This window comes from Electrophorus electricus, chromosome 3, assembly GCF_041902795.1.
Source record: "Electrophorus electricus isolate QZ-2024a chromosome 3, ASM4190279v1, whole genome shotgun sequence".
Classification (NCBI taxonomy): domain Eukaryota; kingdom Metazoa; phylum Chordata; class Actinopteri; order Gymnotiformes; family Gymnotidae; genus Electrophorus; species Electrophorus electricus.
In genome coordinates, this window is record NC_137499.1 from 33,111,891 (window position 1) to 33,132,286 (window position 20,396).

The following is a 20,396-nucleotide window of genomic DNA, read 5'->3' on the forward strand; positions in this document are numbered from 1 at the left end:
GTACTAATTGTATTGTTTTTGTTTAACATCGAAAGTGATGTCAGTACAGTGGCATTTGATTTGTTTTTCTACTCTCAGGTATCCCCTTTCCTATTATTGTTGCGTGGGCCATCGGTAAGCTGTACTACGACAATGAAAAGTAAGTACCTTTCATGCTTGAGTTCTCTTGGTCTCTACATTTTTCTCCCGCACATGCATGCACTCATGCATACACACACACACACACACACACCAAATCTACAATAAAATAAATATTTTTATTATCCTGCAGGATATTATAAATTTAAAGACAATTTGTTAGACAGTTATGTATTTTTCTATTTCAGTCTTGAACTTTTTATTGCACATCTTAGTTCTATTTTTTCATAAACAGCTCTTTATCCCAAAAGTATTAAATGATACATCAGCCATCAAAGCCTTTGAACATTTTTCTTCTGCATCTTCTTTCTAATACCTCACAGAACAAACAGTAGTTATCTCATAGATGCTGATGCATTTGTGCCTTTTACTCTAATGTTAGGCCAATATTTAGCAAATAGCAGCTTCAGTGTAACTACTGTGGGATAGTTTGTACTTCCTGGTCCATGCCATGCTAAAGAGACACACAGGTTCATTTCCCATAAAGGCTGTGAAATTAAGTTAGTGCTTAAAACTGGTCTTTAATTCAGCTAGATAGTCATTGTGCATGGCCATTCAGTCTTTATTTCATTGCCAGGCAATTGTTTTATCGACTGCATGCTGGGGCCTGACCCACAACTACACACACCTGAAAAAGTCGAACAGGCATATGGTCTTGTTTAGTCTGTAACTGGATGAACCTGTGAATCTTGTCCTTCCCAGACCATGAAAATCACTCCGACAAATAATACTAGACTGCACAAAACTTCTCTGCTTATTTTTCTCTCTTCCTCTCATACACACATACACACGCACACTCATGCACCCACACACACACTCATACACCCACACATTTTTGCGCATACACACACAGAGGTACGCACACAGGGGCTTGATCCTGCCACCTGCCGAGAAGAGTGTAGGATCTGCAGTATCTGCCCAAGGGACAGCTTCCTTTATCTGCTGCTTTACTTTTTCCTTCAGAAAGGCTTTTCTGTTTTGCTTTTAGGTGATCTTTATTATGTAATATTTTTGTCTTTTTTGGTCTTCATTTATTTATGTCATACCTTCTTTATCTTAACCTCTATTCTAAGCCTGTTTTATACTGAACCACTCAGACTGCCTAGGGAAATGACACACACATTGTTAGAACCTCTTGAATGCAGTCACAAAATGAAAAAGATCGTTGCGTGAACAGGGTAGTCCAGTCATTTGGCCAATTGCTGATTTTAGCTGCAATACCTATCAAGAAATTCACTAGCTTTCTTCTGTGGTCTGCAACTGCAGGTGCTGGTTTGGGAAACGGGCCGGTGTTTACACTGACTACATCTACCAGGGCCCCATGATTCTGGTTCTTCTGGTGAGGCAGAGCACAAACAGAAAGTATCCATGAACATCCTAACTTCAAACTCCAAAAATGAGCCATTACTATAAACTTAGCACAAGAGCAAAATGGTCTGTAATTCCATTTAGTCTAATCGCCACTACAGCTATACAACATTCATAACACTATTCTGTCTACCAGCTTTCTGTAGTACCTAACTGTGCTTCTCTTTCACTTTCTCCTTCCTGCAGATCAACTTTATTTTCCTTTTCAATATTGTGAGAATCCTCATGACGAAGCTGAGGGCCTCTACCACCTCAGAGACCATTCAGTACAGGTGAGGCCATCTCAGAGACCATATAGTACAGGTGAGACCACTTCACAAACCTTTCAGTGCAGGTGAGACCACCTCAGAGACCATTCAGTATAGCTGAGACCACCTCAGTGATCAATTAGTACAGGTGAAACCACCTCAGAGACAATTCAGTACAGGTGAGGTATGCCAAGCAGCAAACACCAGCTGAACTCAGCACATAGTGCAAAAACATGAACTGATCTGTAGTGACCTGAACTACATAAGCAAAAGATTGTAGAAGGTATAATGGGAAACCATGCACCAGCATTGGCAATATCTTTGTCTATTCTTAAGGGTGACTGTGGATTATAATCTTGTTGCTGACCATTACATAAACATAAACACCATCAAGGTGTATGTGTGCTTTGTTTGTTTGTTTGTTTTTTCCTATATCTACATTGCCTTTTCTATATCTGTCATTCTGTTTGTCCTTTAAAATACGATACAATACAACTTTATGGTCAGCCTTTTCTGAAATTTTCATTGTGTCCTTGTGTCAAAAACACATAATTACAACAACAGCATGCATAATGATACGCATAATACTCAGTGATAAATGTTCTTGACAGGCACATTCATGCAGTTACCCCAGGCAAAAGAAAACAAAAGGTTAATGCTATATTTACATTTACATTTTCATTTATGGCATTTAGCAGACGCTCTTATCCAGAGCAACTTACAAAGGTGCTTTGTCATTTACATTTACATCCTAGCCAGTAAAGTAGGTTAGAGTCCAATATACCAATGATCTAGAATACTGCAGAAATACAAGGGTCACTGCTATATTATCACTATGCCAGTGTTTTTATCATGCAGTATGATATTCAGTATAATATCACTGGTCAAGAACATTAAATCAATTCTTGTCATGTCCTACTCACACTGAATGTTGAGATTAATTCTGTGTAATTTGATCAGATCATTCATAAATGATTTTGCAATCGTTACGAAGCTAACATTGCAGCATTTCCCCTATTGATTGACCCTGTTGACCCTGTTGATTTTTTCCTTTTATTAATGGATGATTGATTATAGTCTGGTTGTCTTGCTAATTGAAATATCCAATGATGTGCCTAAGTTATATAAATTAATATTAATATTACTGTACATTAAATACTACATTCCATGACAACCTCCATGTTTAGGTTTATAACAGTTTACAGCAAATGAATTTACAAATCCAAGAGCAAAGGTGGGATCAGTTGCTCCAGTCTCAAGCCTCATGCAACCCCAAATATGAATACATCTCCACAACTCCACCACAATTTGGAAGCAGATGAAGCACTACCCGGCCCACCCACTACGTCCTGCCCCAAACATCCCTCCCCATCATTCTGTCTCGAGTGTCCTGCTCCAAACACCACTCCCCCAACATTCTGCCCCGAAAGTCCCTCCACCAGAGTCCTGATGCCATTTGAATGGCATCTCTGCACTGTAGTGGCACATAAGATTCAGGGCGTGCCTGTGCCAGTGTGGCTCATATTCGGAACAAAATGACAGACTTCCTTTGCCTTGCTCTCCACCGTGGGCTGACACCAGCAGGCTGATACACTACAACACCTCTACCTTGTCTGATTTTAGTTCGTGTTCAGGAAGCTAATATGGCAATATTAGCCAACTCATACATCCTATGGAACAGGTTTTTTCATAACCAGATTAAAGCATAAGATTCACTACTGGAACTGCATTTTAACTGAAGACTAAGTATATTATGTGTGAACAAAATCAGCACTATTAAGTTATTAGAATCTGGGGAGAAAACAAATTGTTCAGATTGGCAGGACAGAATACTATGAAACTTATCTAAAGACACATGACCATATATGAGCTTTGCCCTAAAAGTAACTGAAGTTGGAGTCTGAATATCTCAGCCTGAACTGGAGTGTGATGTTTTTTTAATGAAATCTCTTCCCCCTACAGGAAAGCAGTGAAGGCTACTCTTGTTCTGCTGCCGCTCCTGGGAATCACCTACATGCTGTTCTTCGTCAACCCTGGAGAGGATGAGATCTCCCAGATCGTTTTCATCTATTTTAATTCATTCCTCGAGTCTTTTCAGGTAGGCGACAGGCTTGTGCAGGTCCTATTTCTAGCTGTAAGGGGATTTGCAGTACTCTGGTGAACAGGATCAGAGGTTTGCATGGTTGAAAGACAAAAAATAGTTTTCCAGACAGATTTTGTATGGGTGAAAAGCTGATTTACATATGTACTGGTAGTGTAATTCAGTCTGTAATATAATTGGTGTATATATAATAAAACCAGACTGAACCGAAGGTTTGTCTTAAAATCACTTTCAATAGTGAAATGTTTATATCGTCATCACCATTGTTACAGTCAGGTTCATCCTGGAAACTCATACTGTATTAATGCTGGCTGGATAGTACACTAAGTGTTTGGAATGCAGAAATGAATTTAGAATTGCTTGCATCTTATAATTTAGCCAAATGCCTCCCAGCCTCCCCTTTGAAGTCATTTATACTAATTTTTAGATGTGAAACACCTCATGGAACTGGATTGTATCTCACTCACATATTCACTCATTCACTCACAGTTAGCAAACAAGAAATTCTGTGTGACAGTGGTGCTTTGCATCAATGACACTGTGTGTAAATATTTATTTTTGAAGTACTGAGAAAATAATTTAAATGTTACTGTTATAATTGCTTGTGTGTAGTTTTCTATTTCTTTTTCTTTTTTTACATATCTTGATTTTTTTATACCTGTCTGTGTCACATTTGGTCCCCGCTCACTTTGATGTTTTCCCTGTGTATTTTAGTTCCATTCTTTTCTCCACTCCTCGTTTGATTGCTCACACCTGTCCCTCGTTTCTACCTTGTTAAGTTAATGTATTTAAGCCCTGTCTGATGCACTGTGTGGTGGCTGTTCATTGTGTTCATACTGATTGTTTGGATGTTTGAAAGTCTGTAGGTCTGCATGGGTTTTGTGAATGTATCTAAGTAGGTTCATTGTTTGTCCAAGTCAAACCGCTGTGTGTATTCCATGTATGTAGTAGAGTTGTGTTATTTTCTTAGCCTGTATGTTTATTCTAGCTTTTGTTTACTCAACTTTTCTCCCTTATTCTGTCTCCTCTCACTCTCTCTAAAGTTAAAAGGCTATTGGGAAGTAAAGTTGCTATGGACTATGACTTCAAACCTATCAGGAAAGCATTATATAAGACCCCAGTGACCAAGTCATTGAGGCATTATAGTACAGGGCATTCTAGGATTAATTTCTAAATTAATGGCATTTTTCAACCACAGTGGCACTTCTATAACACAGAACAATTGTTACTAAAACATTTACAGTTTAGCAAACCCTTTAAACATGATATAATTTATATGAAACACAGACTGTACTGAATGCATAATGAATGCTTACACTGTGCAATAAAGGCATGTCAAAATTATAAAATGTTTTTTTTCTCCATCTTTCACTTCAGGGCTTTTTCGTGTCTGTGTTTTATTGCTTCCTGAACAGTGAAGTAAGTAAACTCTCTTTGTCTCTCTTCCTCTCTTCTTCTTTTCTGTAAGCACCTGCACTCTCTATACAACAGGAGATGCATGTCCTCCCCTGCATGCCCTGGGGAGGAGCATGCTCAAAATGAACTGGAAGTCGACTTTCCGAAGTGCAGTGCAAGCAACCCAGAGGAATTTGATCAGCGTTCATTCCATCTGAGAGACCTGGCCAATCAATATGATCGCTCTGGGTTAGCTGCACCACGCCCAACCAACTCAATGATAGTCAATAGTGTAACAATTACTACCAAGAAAAACTGAATGTTCACAAGGGCAAAATCTGGTTTGAGTTATATAGTCTAAGGCATTTTGATCTCTCTCAACATCCTGCTTTATAATGGAAATGCCCAGACTGCAAATGCACCAAAGTTACAATTACAGAGAGGATCTATACTTTCATTCCTTACTAGATCATGTGGTTTGTTAACTGATCCAATCAGATGAACAAATCAATGAGAAAAAAGATGGCATGCATTTGATCAGAGGTCACCATGAAACATAAATCGTAATACAAAATCCAACAAAAACATGCGAATTACATATGTCCTCACCCACACTGTGACATCACTGACCTGTTCCAATAACCTTCAACAAAGCAGTACAGTCTGAAATTCAAGCTATTCTCATTTACTCTGCCAACAATATTATAATAAAACATCCTTGAGTCAAGATGACAAAGCACAAAATGTGATCTACTTTCCAGTTCACTGGCCCATTTGTAACACCATGTCTACACAATTAGAAAGAGCTCAATAACAATATTATTGTTATAATGAATAACCAGGGAATCATGTAACTGTAACACCGATATTGAAATGAAGCATGTAAAACTAATCATTATCTAACTCTATACAATTGCCAGTAAATTATTTATGTCTTAAGGCATCATGCACACAGCTTAATGGAGTTACAGAATAACAAGTTTTGGAGAAAGACTGCACCTGAAAACAGCTTAATGGAGTTACAGAATAACTGAAGTTTTGGAGAAAGACTGCACCTGAAACTCTGCCCTTATTTCCTCTTTATTTATACTCCCATGCTTCCACATTTTTTTTCTGTGATGAATCTCATAACCTTCCTCCCTGACTCCACCCTGGTTCCCCTGGTTCTCTCCCTCATTCTAACTCTCCATCTTCAATAATGGGAGCTGGTTTCTCCCACCCAGGGAGTCCACCCAGAACTCCACTCCAAAGGTTTCTCAGTTGGTCTCTCTATTATAGTCTCTCTAGTCTCTCTATTATCTCTACTTCAACCTGTATAGAAGGCATGATCTGCACTTGCAAACAGTATATTATAACCATGCTTTAAAGAAACCCTGGTTAACGTGTTCAAAAAACATTTATCTAAATCATGTTGCCCTCATGTACCTTTAACTATTTCACAATGAGAAATTATCATGATCATGCACCAGGATTTTTATATATTTTATATGTTGCACTGAGTTGAAAACATTCTCTTCCAGAACAAAAACACAATTTTCTTCAGCTGTTCAGTTACGTAAATTATATACTGATTTCTGGCAGAGAAAGCCCCTTTAGATCATACATTCTGGATCTAAATTGCACATGCTTGCAATATACCCACTTGTGCCCTCTGCCAGAGGATCATGAAGGAAAACATCATCTTGATCAACGAATCCCTACAGTGGCATATTACCATTCTTCAACTCCCAGCAGAAGCTCATTATCCGTGCCCCACCAAAACTCTGCTGCTGATAAACAGCCCATATTAAAAACCATTCCCTCTCCTGAATCTGCTAAAATCAAACATTTAACCACCACAAGAGAATCTATGAATCTTATCTTGGCTTATTTTATTGAGCAAATTCTTCCAAGGCCAATGTAAAATACTCCTGATGAACTGTTGACTTCATTGACTTTCTCTGAGATTAACTACAAGTGCTTGTTGATAGGGAAGGAATAGTTCATTCCAACAGCACATAGAGACTGGCTCATCTAGTCTTTTTATGGTAATTGATGATAAGTCATTCTAAATCTGAATGCTTATGTAAGCCATGGCACCTGTTCTGCTCCTGCCATATTTGGCTGTAATATACTGCTGCCATTTGCTTCTGTGATGCTGACTCAGAAAACCTAGAATTTTGAGCAGAAAGATTGTGTCAGACCTGTAGCAAGGGTGCTGCTGCCTGCTTCTGACCTGCCTTCAAGCCTACCACCAAGGCGAGGTTAAGAGTTTCAAGTTGCATTCCAGTGACTGACAGGGGACATTACTTGGAGGACTCTCGCAAAGACAACTACCAACCCCCCACCCTTGGGAAGCATGCTGAGCTGAGATGAAGGCAAAGAGGCAGGTTGATATTTATTACAATGACATCCTTGTCATTGATTTACTGAGATGGAGCCTTTTCAGAGGGCTGGAACACTTCTTTTTAAATGGCTTTTTTAACTCACTGATTAAAGAGCAACACCAACAGCATTTTTGCACCGCCTCCATGGTCGATGTAACCAGTAACTAAGATCAGATAGTTGTGACTCACTACAACAGTGTCCTTGGTCCTGTAAACAGGCTAGATTTTTTGGCACCTTTGATACAGTTAACTTTAGGAACCATGAGAAAAGCTTAGCAAGCTAATCTTCTTAAGTACATTCACTTGTCTTATAAAGGGTTTGATAATTCTCCGTTGAATTAAATAAGGTGTAATAAAGCAGCGAAAAGACAAATGTATTCAAAGCACTGGTCCCTTAATTCAAACATCCTCAGCTAGATGGCTATGTTAGTATTTCGTCCAAGACCAATAAAACCTAAAATCTTGGCAAGCGAGATTGTTGCCCTACAAATAATTTAGGGTGTTTTTCACACATGCACTTTTTAGTCTGGATAAATTGGACTGTAGTTTGCTTTCACCCTTGGTGCAATTTGTTTAGGCAGGTGTGAATACCCTGATTGTACTTGGATTTGGACCAAAACAACTGTACTGAGACCCTAGAGAAGGTGGTCTCGGCTCGGTCCCAAACAAACTCTGGAGCAGTTCATTTGTGGTGAGAAAGTGATCTGATCTCAATCTGACCAATCTAAGTTTGAGCTAAAGAGCTCCCATTGCCATGTTTAACCTGGTATATTGCCCAGATAATTACTACAACTATGAACAAATGTCATCACTGCCATTGTTCACTCTAAGTTTACCGCAAGAAAATGCTCCAAATATATAAGCTCATTAACTAGAACAAACAAACTATAGGTGTGAAAATATACATATGTAAGCTGTGCCTCTTGGTTTTGCTTATGTCATGGCACATGACTTTAACCCAAAGCAATGCAGAGGCTTCTCTTCAGAGATTTACTGACAGAGACAATCATCTACTACATTACAATGTTACCTTTTTTTGTAGTTTCATTGGTATTGCCCTTTAATTAAAACAACCAAATCATTTGAATGGCTAGAGCACAAAGTGACACTTCCCTCAAGCACATTTAAACTGAACTGTATACAGACATTGAATTAAACAACTTCCTATACTCCATTTTCCAGAAACAATTTTATTAACCACAGCTTTTACCAATATAAACTTTTCAATGTCTGTGTGTGATACTACTAAATGTTACTGATTCTGCTGTCAGGAGTAAACATAGTTACAATGCTAGCTTCTTGCTTAACACCAGAAGGTATCAGATATCTAAATTATATCTAAATATTAATTTTGTGGACCTTTGTGCATGTGACGTACATCATGCCATGGTATCAATGGTTCAAATGTTAATGACTTGACTCTTAACTATAAGATCGGCTCATGGCAATAGTTGGCTTTCTGCCTGCTTAATAAACATTAGCGCTTAATCTTAAACCTCCCAAGAAAAAGTGTCCAGATTGGTCACAAATCATAGCAAAAGGGCATCATTTACCAGCAGAAGTAGATTGTGTCCATTTGTCTGCATACATCTCTCTTCACAATTAAGAACAGGCTTTACAGATCACATACAACTTCAAGAGCTGAGGACACATTTAAAGGTCACATGGAAATTAAGATGACATTTTCCTCAACTCCATATAGGAAACTAATGCAATCCAAAAAGCATACCCTGAAACTTAATTAGTGCATTTTGCCTTCACTTCATACCCTTGATAATTTTAATTATTGATTCAGATATGGGCTTGAAATTTCATGTAGTTTCTTTTTTAAATCATGGGTGTCACGGCACGTCCCCCTCCTCCTAGACTCCTCCCTGTGTGTGTGTGTGTGTGTGTGTGTGTGTGTCTCTATCACCTTGCCCCTACCTTGTTAGTTGGTCATGTGTTACTCCTGTCCTCAAATATGTTCCTTGTTAGTATGTATTTAAAGTATGTGTTAATATTTAAAGCCCTGTTTTACTGTTGTTTTTCATCTGTGTTTGACCCTGTGCGTTGTACTGACACATTGTACTCAGTTTCCAGTCTTACTGTTTGCTACATCAGTTCAGTTTAGTGTGTATTGTTCTTGTTCTTCGTATTTTGTTTTGTTTCATTTTTGTTTTTGTTGATAATAAATAAGCTTTTCATGGAGACTTGCACACCTCAGGAGGGACACTGCCAGTTTGGTTGATGCAAGGCTGGCCTGCCTCAGTATGGACATGGATAGGCTCATCCAAGAGGCAGATGAATCCCAGTCAGACGTTCCTCATAGTGACCCAAAGCCTCCCGCAAGCACCTCCCTCAATAGCCCTAAGTGGGATGGACTCGACTCTCCTCTCCCTTCAAAAAAGAAAAAAGAAGGGAAAGAAGAGGAACAGAACCCGCCCTGACCTTGTCGTTGTAGTGAAGGCCATCTTCCAAAGTGTTTAATTCCGTCCCTGCCTGGAGGAGAAGCCTGTACTCCAAATTGGCTCACTCCATCCCTGCCTGGAGGAAGAGTCTCCTGAGAGGTTAAGGGAGGATCCTGGGGATTCTGGGTCTGATGCTATGGTGGTCGATCTGTCTTCCATGGACCATTATTATGAAAGCAATGCTGAGGGGCAGGAAGACTACTGCAACCCTCAGTCGGATGCGGGATCTGACTGCTCGGTTGCTTCTCATCTGGACAGAGAGAAGCTTTGCTTGGAGTCAGTTTCTGATGTAGAGTTAGAGCGATCTGCAGACTCCTGCATGGAGGTTGAAGCCTCAAATGCACCTGAGTCTGTGAAAGGTGCACGCCGCTCCAGAGCCCGTGCGCTCCTTTGTAAGAGCTCCAAGAAAGTACATGTGTCATCCAGCGCACACTGCTCCATAGTCTGGGCGTCTCCTCACAGGTATGCTTGGAAATTGGAGCTCTCTACAGTGCACAAGCTCATGGCGGGTGGTTCATCTGGCATGCTCCCTCATCATGTGCTCCCTAGCACATCCGCCAGGAATGCAGAGGTGTCATCACTGCCCAAGCGAGCAACAGGCACCCCCTGCTGGACTTGTAGAACTTCACACCAGCCAGCACCAGGAGGGTCGGCTAATGTCCCCTTCTGTCCAGTCACTGGACCCCCGCCTACCCTTCCCTTAGGGCCCGTTAGTCACATTCCTGTTCCTGTTACTGTTACTGTGCCAGTCCCTTTACCTCCCTTTGTGTCTGTTCTCCTTCCTGTTAGTGTGCCTGTCCCTATGTCTGTTATCATCATGGTCCCTGTTGTCCTCCCTTCTGTCCTGTCTGCGCAAGCCCATGTCAGGTCACTCAGTACTCTGACCATGCCATTTGGTGTTGGTCTGAGGGCCGGGGCACAATGGTCTGGCGCGCCTGGAGTTGCACTGTCGGGGGGGGCAGGGGGTTTTTCACGACATGGGCTCCTAGACTCCTCCTAGACTCCTCCCCATGTTCATGTGTGTGTGTTTGTATGTATGTTTCTCTCAACATGCCCCTACCTTTTTAGTTGGTCATGTGACACACCTGTCCCTAATTATGCTCCTTGTTAGTATGTGAATTTAAAACCCTGGTGTTTGACGCCATTGTACGGCATGTACTCACATTCCACACGTTGGTTTAATGTGGCGGGGGGGGAGGTGTACGGGTTTTGGGGGCGGGGGGTTGTTCTTGTTAATAAATAAAAGAGACATGCCTCAGCATCCCACTTCATCGTCATGCCTCGTGACAACAGGTAGACATGTATTAGGTTAACCTAAATTAATAAATGTGTTAGCACCTTTGCTTTTGTATGATGAACAGGATCAGGTTGCTGTGCTTAAACCAGTCTCTCATTTTGCAGTCACTGCTTTCCCTCTAACTGCAGTCAGTGCCTTCCCTTTAGTTCAGACTCTTCAGTGGTATGCTAGTGGGATTTAATCAATCAAAAACATTGCAGTTAAATCCTAATACACATCAATAGAAAAGTATATACAGAGTTATACAGAGGTATAACAAAAATGAAGTAAATTACTTGGAATTTATTCCCACAGGAATTTAAACAGCTCACAAAGAATTAAATTTGTCCTCAGGACTTCAAAATATTCCCTCAGAACTTTATCCGGCTCAGCAGGAATAATATATATCTGGTGCTCACTTGGTGATTATTAGAATTCAGGATTTTATGAGGCAAACAGTCAATCACTTTAGATATTTAATCAGAACAGTTACTCCCAGTCATAATACCTCCATGAATGTTATCCCCCCTCCAGATTTAATCACTCATTAGTGATTTGCATTCTTGTGTGATATAATTAAAGTGCACAGTTTTTGTGTCATTGTAAGCAGCATGTGTTTATTTCATGTAAGTCACAATATGTCTGGAAAGTCTAAGCATTTAGACCCTAATGATCTGGATGCACCCAAACCCCTAAATCACCCTAGGATCCCTTAGCAGGATTGAGTCCTCACTGTCTCTGTCTGTCTGAGCTGGGGGGATTTTGTTTAATTCAGCTGGTTTTGTTTATTACATCCAAAGCCCAAAGAAGAAAAAATCACAATGTGTTCTCTCTTTACAAGCTACCTAATTCAATAGAGCTGGCTTCCTTCTTTTAGTTTCCAAGTATATGTGGCACTCTGACAAGGTTAATTGGTTTTAGAATTCTGAGTCACTCCATGTAGGATGTTTGAGACAAAATCATAAATTTTTAAAGTTTCAGGAACAGAAAAGTTGAACATATGTAGTAAAAGAAATGAAGTTAGAAGAAAAGCTAAAAACTCAAGAATAACTCAAGTTTCAAGAATATTCTGTTGGACAGAGGTTTTTGCTTTCTTCCTCATTCTTCATTTATGGCTCTTTACCTTTTGATTATGTGTAATCATGCTTTCATTTGGTCCCTGCCTTGTTCCATACTTGTTCCCAAAAGAGATGCAAATGTTGATGACTTAGACTGTGTTGTGAATCATTTGGTGCAGTACTTTAATACTGATGTAGTATACTAGGAACCAACTATTCTTTGTGTCTCACCATAGGTGCGTTCAGCCGTTCGGAAGCGCTGGCATCGCTGGCAAGACAAGCACTCCATCCGAGCACGGGTGGCACGTGCCATGTCAATCCCCACCTCCCCCACCCGAGTCAGCTTCCACAGCATCAAACAGTCGTCCGCTGTCTGACTTCAGCTGATCCCGACCCCAGAACTTTACACAGAACTCACCTCCTCCCCTCCACTCCCAGCCTCAACACCAGCTCCTCTCTCTAACTTCAGCTAACCCTCAGCTCCCACAGCAAAGCTAGGGTATGAGGGCCAAACAGGGTATGAGGCCTTTGACTGAAGAACACCCTGAGATGGGGCACCTACCCGAGGTAAAGACTCGCCTTCAAGAGAACAGGGGAGGAGCAAACTGTAAAGAGGTCAGACTCAATCAGCCAATCTGAGGCAGATAACAGGAGGCCAGGCTCTAAGGAAAACACTACAGTGGAGTCTGCCAAGTAGAAAATGATCAAAGTTTAATTGGGTTTCTTCATTTCCCCTGGTCAGCCCTTCCATCTGTGTGATGCCCTCACTGGGACACGGCTTTCCAGGCAGAGCCTTTGGAGTACAAGGGCAGGAGCTCAGAGGAGGAACATGTATAATCTTCCTGAAGGTTTCATATGAAGGTACTTGTCAAACTTGGACAGTTGCTTCCCATCAGTCTGCACATGTGACGATAAATGGTAGGTGATAAATCACCAAGCTTTTGCTGATTTTCCTTTTGGGGGTGAATTTGCTGTTTCTGGAGCACTTCTGAAGCAAGGTGTGTCACAATGGATATGTGTGCAATGGATACACAAACCGTCTTTTGAATACAAAACTACCACAGATCTTTCAAACTACTGCCTTTTAATATTTTGATTGAGTTCACATTTGTAGACAAACAAATGCACCCATCTAATTGAGCCTCGTTGTCAACCTAGGCTCAGAGACTGAGTCAGTCATCAGAGAGATAGGGCATGGAAGTTTACTAAACTTCCAAATTTCTTCATGTCACATCATCTTATGAAGTTCTCAAAGTTCCCAACTTTAAATATTTCAGTTTGGCAACTTTATCTGAGGCAAAAACATGCCAATGCACAAACATTCATATTGTTTATTTAATGTTTAAAAAAGGTGTTTTAGAAACAAGTGTCAGTTAAAGTCAAGTGGACATTCTATATCACCATTGTGTATTTTGGTTACAAACATGCAATCAGTCCTTTCACTTACAGCTGACTTATAATTAAGGTAAACTCATCACATTTTTAACATTATTTTATGTTTTATAATCAAGAAGGGGCCCCTGTTCAGAACATGCAATACAACAATTTAAGTCTTATAAAAGAAGAGACCAGATATATTCTAATCCTATGAATAAAGTATACATATTGTCGTAGTACTAAATGGAGGAAGTGTTTATTTTTTAAACTGTCAAGTTCAGGCCTTCCTGGTGAATGTTGTTTTAAACTAGCTCTAGCCAACTCCTTTCTCCTTCATTCAGGCTGGGAGTAGAACTTCATGTCCTTAGAGAAGTCCCCAGAGACAAGAACAGACTCAAGTTTTAACATCAATGAAATGCTTCCCTGCCTGGTTAGGCAGAGCCACATCTGAAACCAAAAAAAAATTGCTTGCAGAAGCTCATACTAACAAAGGGCTTATCTTATTAAACAAAAATGTGAAGCACCACATTGTGGAGCACCGTAAAAACCTCACACTAACACTCAACTGAACATATTAAATTGTCATCCAGATCACTATTTAGAGCCACTTCTATTATCCAGATTCAAAATCACCTGCGGCCTAGCAGCCTTAGAAACAAGTCATTGTGGATGTGAGGACAACGCTTTTCTAAAAGAATGATGATTAAGAGATGTGAGTGGGTTTTGTCTTAGTGTGAAACCATGCCACTGTGTATAGAAACGAAAACACAGGTTGATATCTGTCACTCACGGTATTTGTGCAGGTAAATGACACAAATGTCAATTACTGTGGACAGGGGCAGTCATGATGTTAATTAAGTACAATGTTTTTGGGTCACCCTCTCCAGTTTTGTTGTTTTTTTCTGTGTTTTTTGAGTGTGTGTGCGTGTGTGTGTGATAAAAATACACCAGACTGGCAATGGCCTCCTGCAGTGAGCTATAACCCTTAAGCATTTTTGTTCTCAACGAGGCTAACTTTTGCAAACACCATTTGAATGTATATGCATTCTCTCACAAAGGCACGCTTCTTCAAACCCTGAATCACAACCCAGCTTTAATATGCTAAAAGAGATTCTTTTTTTCTTTTTTTGCTGTGAATATTTAATCAGTCAAGGCATGTTATTGTGTTATAAATGAACACACTTTAAACAGAGATTGTTAAACAATGCCATTGTGACTCATTTGTGAACTAATAGGTTATTACATTTACAAAAGTAACTAAATCTGGTGCAGCTGAAACCCCAAAGCAGCCTATTATGTTTCCTTCGATGATCCAACATATCTGGTGCCCCTAAGTCTTACTAGAATTAGGCTATGTGCAGGCATTTTCAGAAAAAAATAACGACTAATATTGTGAGTAAAAGCACAGACATTGTCCACAAAGCCAAAAGTTTCACCCCAGAATTATCTTGGCCCATCTATCTCTTTGGCTCCAATTGGCTGGATGAAGCAATGGAGAAACAAAAGAAAAGTATCTTTTCTCAGTGTTGTGGCTGCTGTCCTAGTCAGGTCTGTACCTCACTGTTCCTCAAACATCTGAATGTAAAAGTATGCAGAGCTCACTGCAGAGAAAATCTGCACACTTAAACTTTCTTGAGGAAAAATAGGTTTTGGATTAAGATAGAGGGGAGGGAGTGAATTAAGCGAATTAAGCAAATTAAGCAAGGAGAATCAAGTTTGAATGAGCAGAATCAGCTTAAACTAGCAATATGATGCCAGTTTCCCACTTATATTAAGATGAATAGATGCAGTGGAGCATTTTCTGCATTCTCTGAATCTGATATCCACTAACATCGTCACATCCTGCCACATTACAGCAACCCCAGCAGGGCCATAAAATGGTACACAGAGTTCTTTCAGCACTATTTCAAACTTTTCTAATGCTATTGCTGTGATGCTCTCGGGAAATGCAACCAGACCGCAACTACAAAAACAAGGCCAACCCATTTGTCCCATTAAGTCATATGTCCACACACTTTATTTTTACAGGGCCTTTGACAAATAGCAACTGATTATTATTATTATTATTATTATTATTATTATTATTATTATTATTATTATTTTGGCTACTTTTCATTCTACTTGGAGGCAGATCACATTGAAAATTGAAAAAATTGCAAAATATGTATCCACTGTTAAAAGACATGAAAAACCCCAGCAGTCACGCCATCAGTTCACTTTCGGGATTTACCACTTCCATGCCAGAGTCTAGGTCTGAGAGTACAGAGGCCAGGTTTGGAGGACCAACACAACTGACAGGACATAAAAGCCATAACACACCTCCCCTGTTTTGTCAAGTAAAGTCTGTGACATCTTCCTGCTGACAGCACTATGAGAGCAAGTTCTCATTCAGGCTCACCCTGTTTCAAGAGCAGTCCTGTTCAAATGCTCAGGATACATAGCTGTGCTTCTATCCCCACCTTCCCCAAGCCACCCTCCGTCCTAGCATCAGGGTTAAAGAATAGGTCCACTGTTCTTCAATCCACACGTTATTAAATCTGTAGCTTTTGATCATTTATAATTATGTGCATCACAATATCACTCGTAGCTTTAGTGTTGATAAATGTAACACTCTTCTGCAGTTTCTCACTGGGTACAAATTTAGTCTATTCAGCCTTCAAAATTAAAGAAGGGGAAACATGAAAAAAATATAAAGATAATATATTGAAGAAACAATTCACAACACTTTTCAAGTTTGTCTTTATTTATGCATAAATTTACAATAGCTCAAATCTACTTTGACTTTGCTTTTTTGTGATCATGATGATTCATCTATAAAAGCCAGCCAGTTTATTGGCATTTGAAATGAATCACCTTTCTACTAATGACACATCCATTTCAGTCTGGTTGGAGTTCCAGAATATGTGCTTTAAGATATTATTTGCTGCCTTTTATTGTCACCAAAATCATCCCAAATGGCAGAGAGGGGAAAAAAATAAAAATACAAATACAAATGTTAAAATATGTCCAAAACAATTATCTTGTTTGTCAGCTGGCATTCCAAACCGTTTGTCAGCTTAACCAAAATGTGTCTATATGGTAGAACATAATTGACAGTAAAGTTGTAATGCATTCTTGTGCTCTTTCATTGAGCTGGTCTTCATTGAGCTTACTCTGGTTGAGCTCCACTGGCATTGATAAAATAGGAGGCAGGCGGAGATGCTTGAGCTATTGTTTGTTTGTCAAATGGCTCGCCAGTGAATGGGAAAGAGGCTGGAGGGCATATGAGCATCTCATTCAGCAGCACAGCCTGAGGACTCCCATGGCAGTCCTCATCTCAACCCAGGCACACCTCAACACAGCCTTCTCTTTACTCATCCCACTTTAATGGAATGTTTGAAAGTGGTTCAAATAGCCCCACAAATTCAAAAGGAATGGCTATATTCCAGCAATTTGAAAGGCTGTTTAATCTCAATCAAGGATAATAACCTTCTACAACACCAATTATATATTTGCATGATTGTATCTCTCATCACCAGAAGCTTGCACTATATCCAAAACATTCTTTCAACTACATTTAAACCAATGTCTTATTTAAGAGATATTATAAGATTGTTCCAGTGTTTATTCTAACAATTAGTATCATTAAATCTCATTACTGTATGTATATATGTATAATTACTGTCTCATTATTATCAAATGATGCCAAATCTTTCAAGCTGTGTGTTGCTGGATTTTCCATGTGCATGCATGTGTATGAATGACTGTGTTCATGCATGTGGGTATGTATGGATGTATTTATGTGTATATGTGTATGTGTGTGTGTACTTAGAATGTTTCTAAGAAGAATGTGTGCAGACACAATCATTAGACAGCTATCATTCCAAAGCAATCTGCTATAATTAGTGCTCTCAAAACCATCTGTACTATCCTATCATATAGTGCCCTCCACAAGTATTGTCACCCTTGGTAAAGATGAGCCAAAAAAAAAAAAACTTCTCAAAACCACATATGTTTTACATAATTGTTGGCACCACTAGAAATTGTTATGAACAAAAAATGACGACTATACATATACTTAATTTTGTTTTTGCTGCTGAATACTCTTTTACATGCTTGGATATTAGATTTCTTTATACACATTTTTGAAACATTTTCAGTGCAAGATCAAGTCAACAAACAACACAGCTATTTCTCATCACGCTCTCGGGTCATTTTTTCCACATATGCCAGTAATACTGGAGGTACTGTATGGCTTGTTCAGTGTGCTTGGCAAAAAAATGCTTTACCAGTAGCTCAAATGCTTCTTAGACAGACAAGAATACACAGGATAGAAAATCTGGATAGATGCCCTCAGCTAAATGGTAAATCTGTCCATGCTATAGCCACCAATACATAAAAATACAAATCTATATTTATGTTTTGTAGTCCAGTAGAACTATTGTTTACATATAGGGTCAGTGTGAGTATCAGACTTGTCAGCTGTAGTCCTGTAGACTGTACTTTGGCAGAACTGCCTTGATTTCTTTCTAAATCAGTATAATTTTTGTCACTGTAGTGTCTGTTCAGTTCACTTATGAGGTATTTTTATGATCACTGCTTTGTGCTCATGTGTTTGTTTCCACAGCTGCTTTCTCTATTTTCCAATGCATTTACTTCTTCTCAGCAGACATGAGCTATTGAAGTCTAAACTGATCTCAGTGATCAGCAGGTTTGATTTATTTGAAAGTTTCAGTCTTTGTGTTCATTTAAATTGTGAAGATGTACATATGAAATATTTATTTAAATGTATATGGCAAAGAAATCTATATTTATCACATTATTTAAATATGATCAGTACACAGGCTGTGACAGAACTAATAACATATAAATTGAGGTCCAAAGTGCGTGGAATATGAGAATATGTGAAACCAATGAAATATGTAATTTTGATTTCATGGTTCAGTAGAACCAAATCTCAAACATTTCATCTTCTGCAGTAGTTAACAAACATTCTGTTTATGGCATTTGTTTATCTGTTATATCCATTGTATAACTTTGATGTTTGACAGAATTGAAAAAAAAAGATATAATTTGCACAAACTCTACTTCCTACCTTGAAGGCCTCAAGATATATGTAGTGCTTATAGAATTGTGCATTAAACTTTGTTTTATATATCTTCAATTGGTGTGGTGTTTTCACACTGTGTTCACGCTAAATATCTATGAACACATTTTCTATATGTCTAATTTTTTTTAATATTGTTGCTTTATAAATTTAGAAAAATAGAATTTATATATTTAGAAAAAATAGAAAAATATTAGCTTTTGAATCTATTTGCAATGCATAAATAAAGAAACTTGTTTCTCTACAGCAAACATTTGAGTCATATGGGAATTTAAAAAATACAGATATTGGAAATTACATTCAGAGGTTAAAAGAAAAATAAAGCTTTTCTCAAAAAAAAAAAAAAAAAAAAAAGATTAACACACAAAACCAGCTAAGCACAGGTCTCCTCATAGCACAGCAGCATTAACATACAAGACCAGCCATGTACAGGTCTACTTACAGCGCAGCTGCCTTAACACCCAGGTTTACTAGTAATTACAGGTACTAACTGGTCTCGATCAGTCAAATGATTGCAAGAACCACTCGATTTGCTTTACAGAATCACATTTAAGACTAACCAAACAGCCTCAGTTCAAGTCATTTCCTTTTAACAACCCTGATTATGAAGAACTGCTGAAATCATTTTTTAAATATTCTTTTGCTGTTCTTGTTATGGAAAAACAATAAAGTAAATGGATGCATCATTCAGTTTACATATGGTATCAAAAGTAGAAAGAGAATGTTAAAATTTTCATACACCTAAACAGTGGACAAACCCTGGTTGTTGCTATGACTACAGAGTATATTTCTTGGTAGTTGGTGAATAGCATTACATATACTACATACGATACCACCTCCAACCTCCTAGAATCTTACTTAAGATGAAACAGTAGACCCAGCTGCCAGCCACCTTTCAGAAGAGCAGAAAATCACAGCTTCCATTAGCACCATCCTGTGGGGCACTTGTGGCTAATGTAGGCTGTTAAGTACATGAATGGGTTGTTCTCATAAGAGGAATAAAGGATAAATAAACCCTGGCCTGACCACAGTTCTATACACTATAATGAGCTCAAAGGAAGCATCAGGGAAGGCACAGACTCTGTTTAACAGTGTTTAAAGTATCCACAGTTTGAGAAGAGAAAGGAGAAACAGGGGGAAAGGCAAAGCTTTATATTTGTTCTGATAAGCCTGTCCTTAAAACCTAAAAAAGGAAGATATTTTATCCTGCAGGTCTTTAGAGTGTTTGTGAGTATGTTTCATCTTAGGGGCATTGTGGCTGGCTTTCCATCATCTGTTTCTCTTTCCTTTTTGTTCTGTAAATCACAGTTTGATCTTTGCAGAAACATGTCTTGTTTTACGCTTTGCTTTGTGAGATGCTGAAAAAAACATTTAATGGGTGGCAACAGTCAGCAGACATCCCAAAATTAATCTTCCTGTAATGTACAAGGTTTAAGATTAAATAAGAACAGTTACAAATAACAAATCACTTGGACCAATCTTGTTGCCCCAGAAGTTTTTTTACACTCCTGAAATGTAAAAAACTAAACATTC

The 20,396-nt window shown here is 38.9% G+C and overlaps 1 protein-coding gene across 5 annotated transcripts in view; it reads left to right on the plus strand.

Annotated features, from left to right (window-relative positions):
* Positions 1-16,052, plus strand: part of crhr1 (corticotropin releasing hormone receptor 1) — an 88,001-nt gene extending 71,949 nt beyond the window's left edge. For all 5 annotated transcript variants that reach the window (XM_081711183.1, XM_081711184.1, XM_027030045.3 and 2 more), the window contains 6 exons: positions 79-139; positions 1,405-1,477; positions 1,693-1,778; positions 3,717-3,852; positions 5,233-5,274; positions 12,637-16,052. In XM_081711183.1, the coding sequence (XP_081567309.1) occupies positions 79-139; positions 1,405-1,477; positions 1,693-1,778; positions 3,717-3,852; positions 5,233-5,274; positions 12,637-12,777 (539 nt within the window). In that variant the 3' untranslated portion in view covers positions 12,778-16,052. The remainder of the gene's footprint in view (positions 1-78; positions 140-1,404; positions 1,478-1,692; positions 1,779-3,716; positions 3,853-5,232; positions 5,275-12,636) is intronic.
* The last annotated feature ends 4,344 nt before the right edge of the window (positions 16,053-20,396 follow it).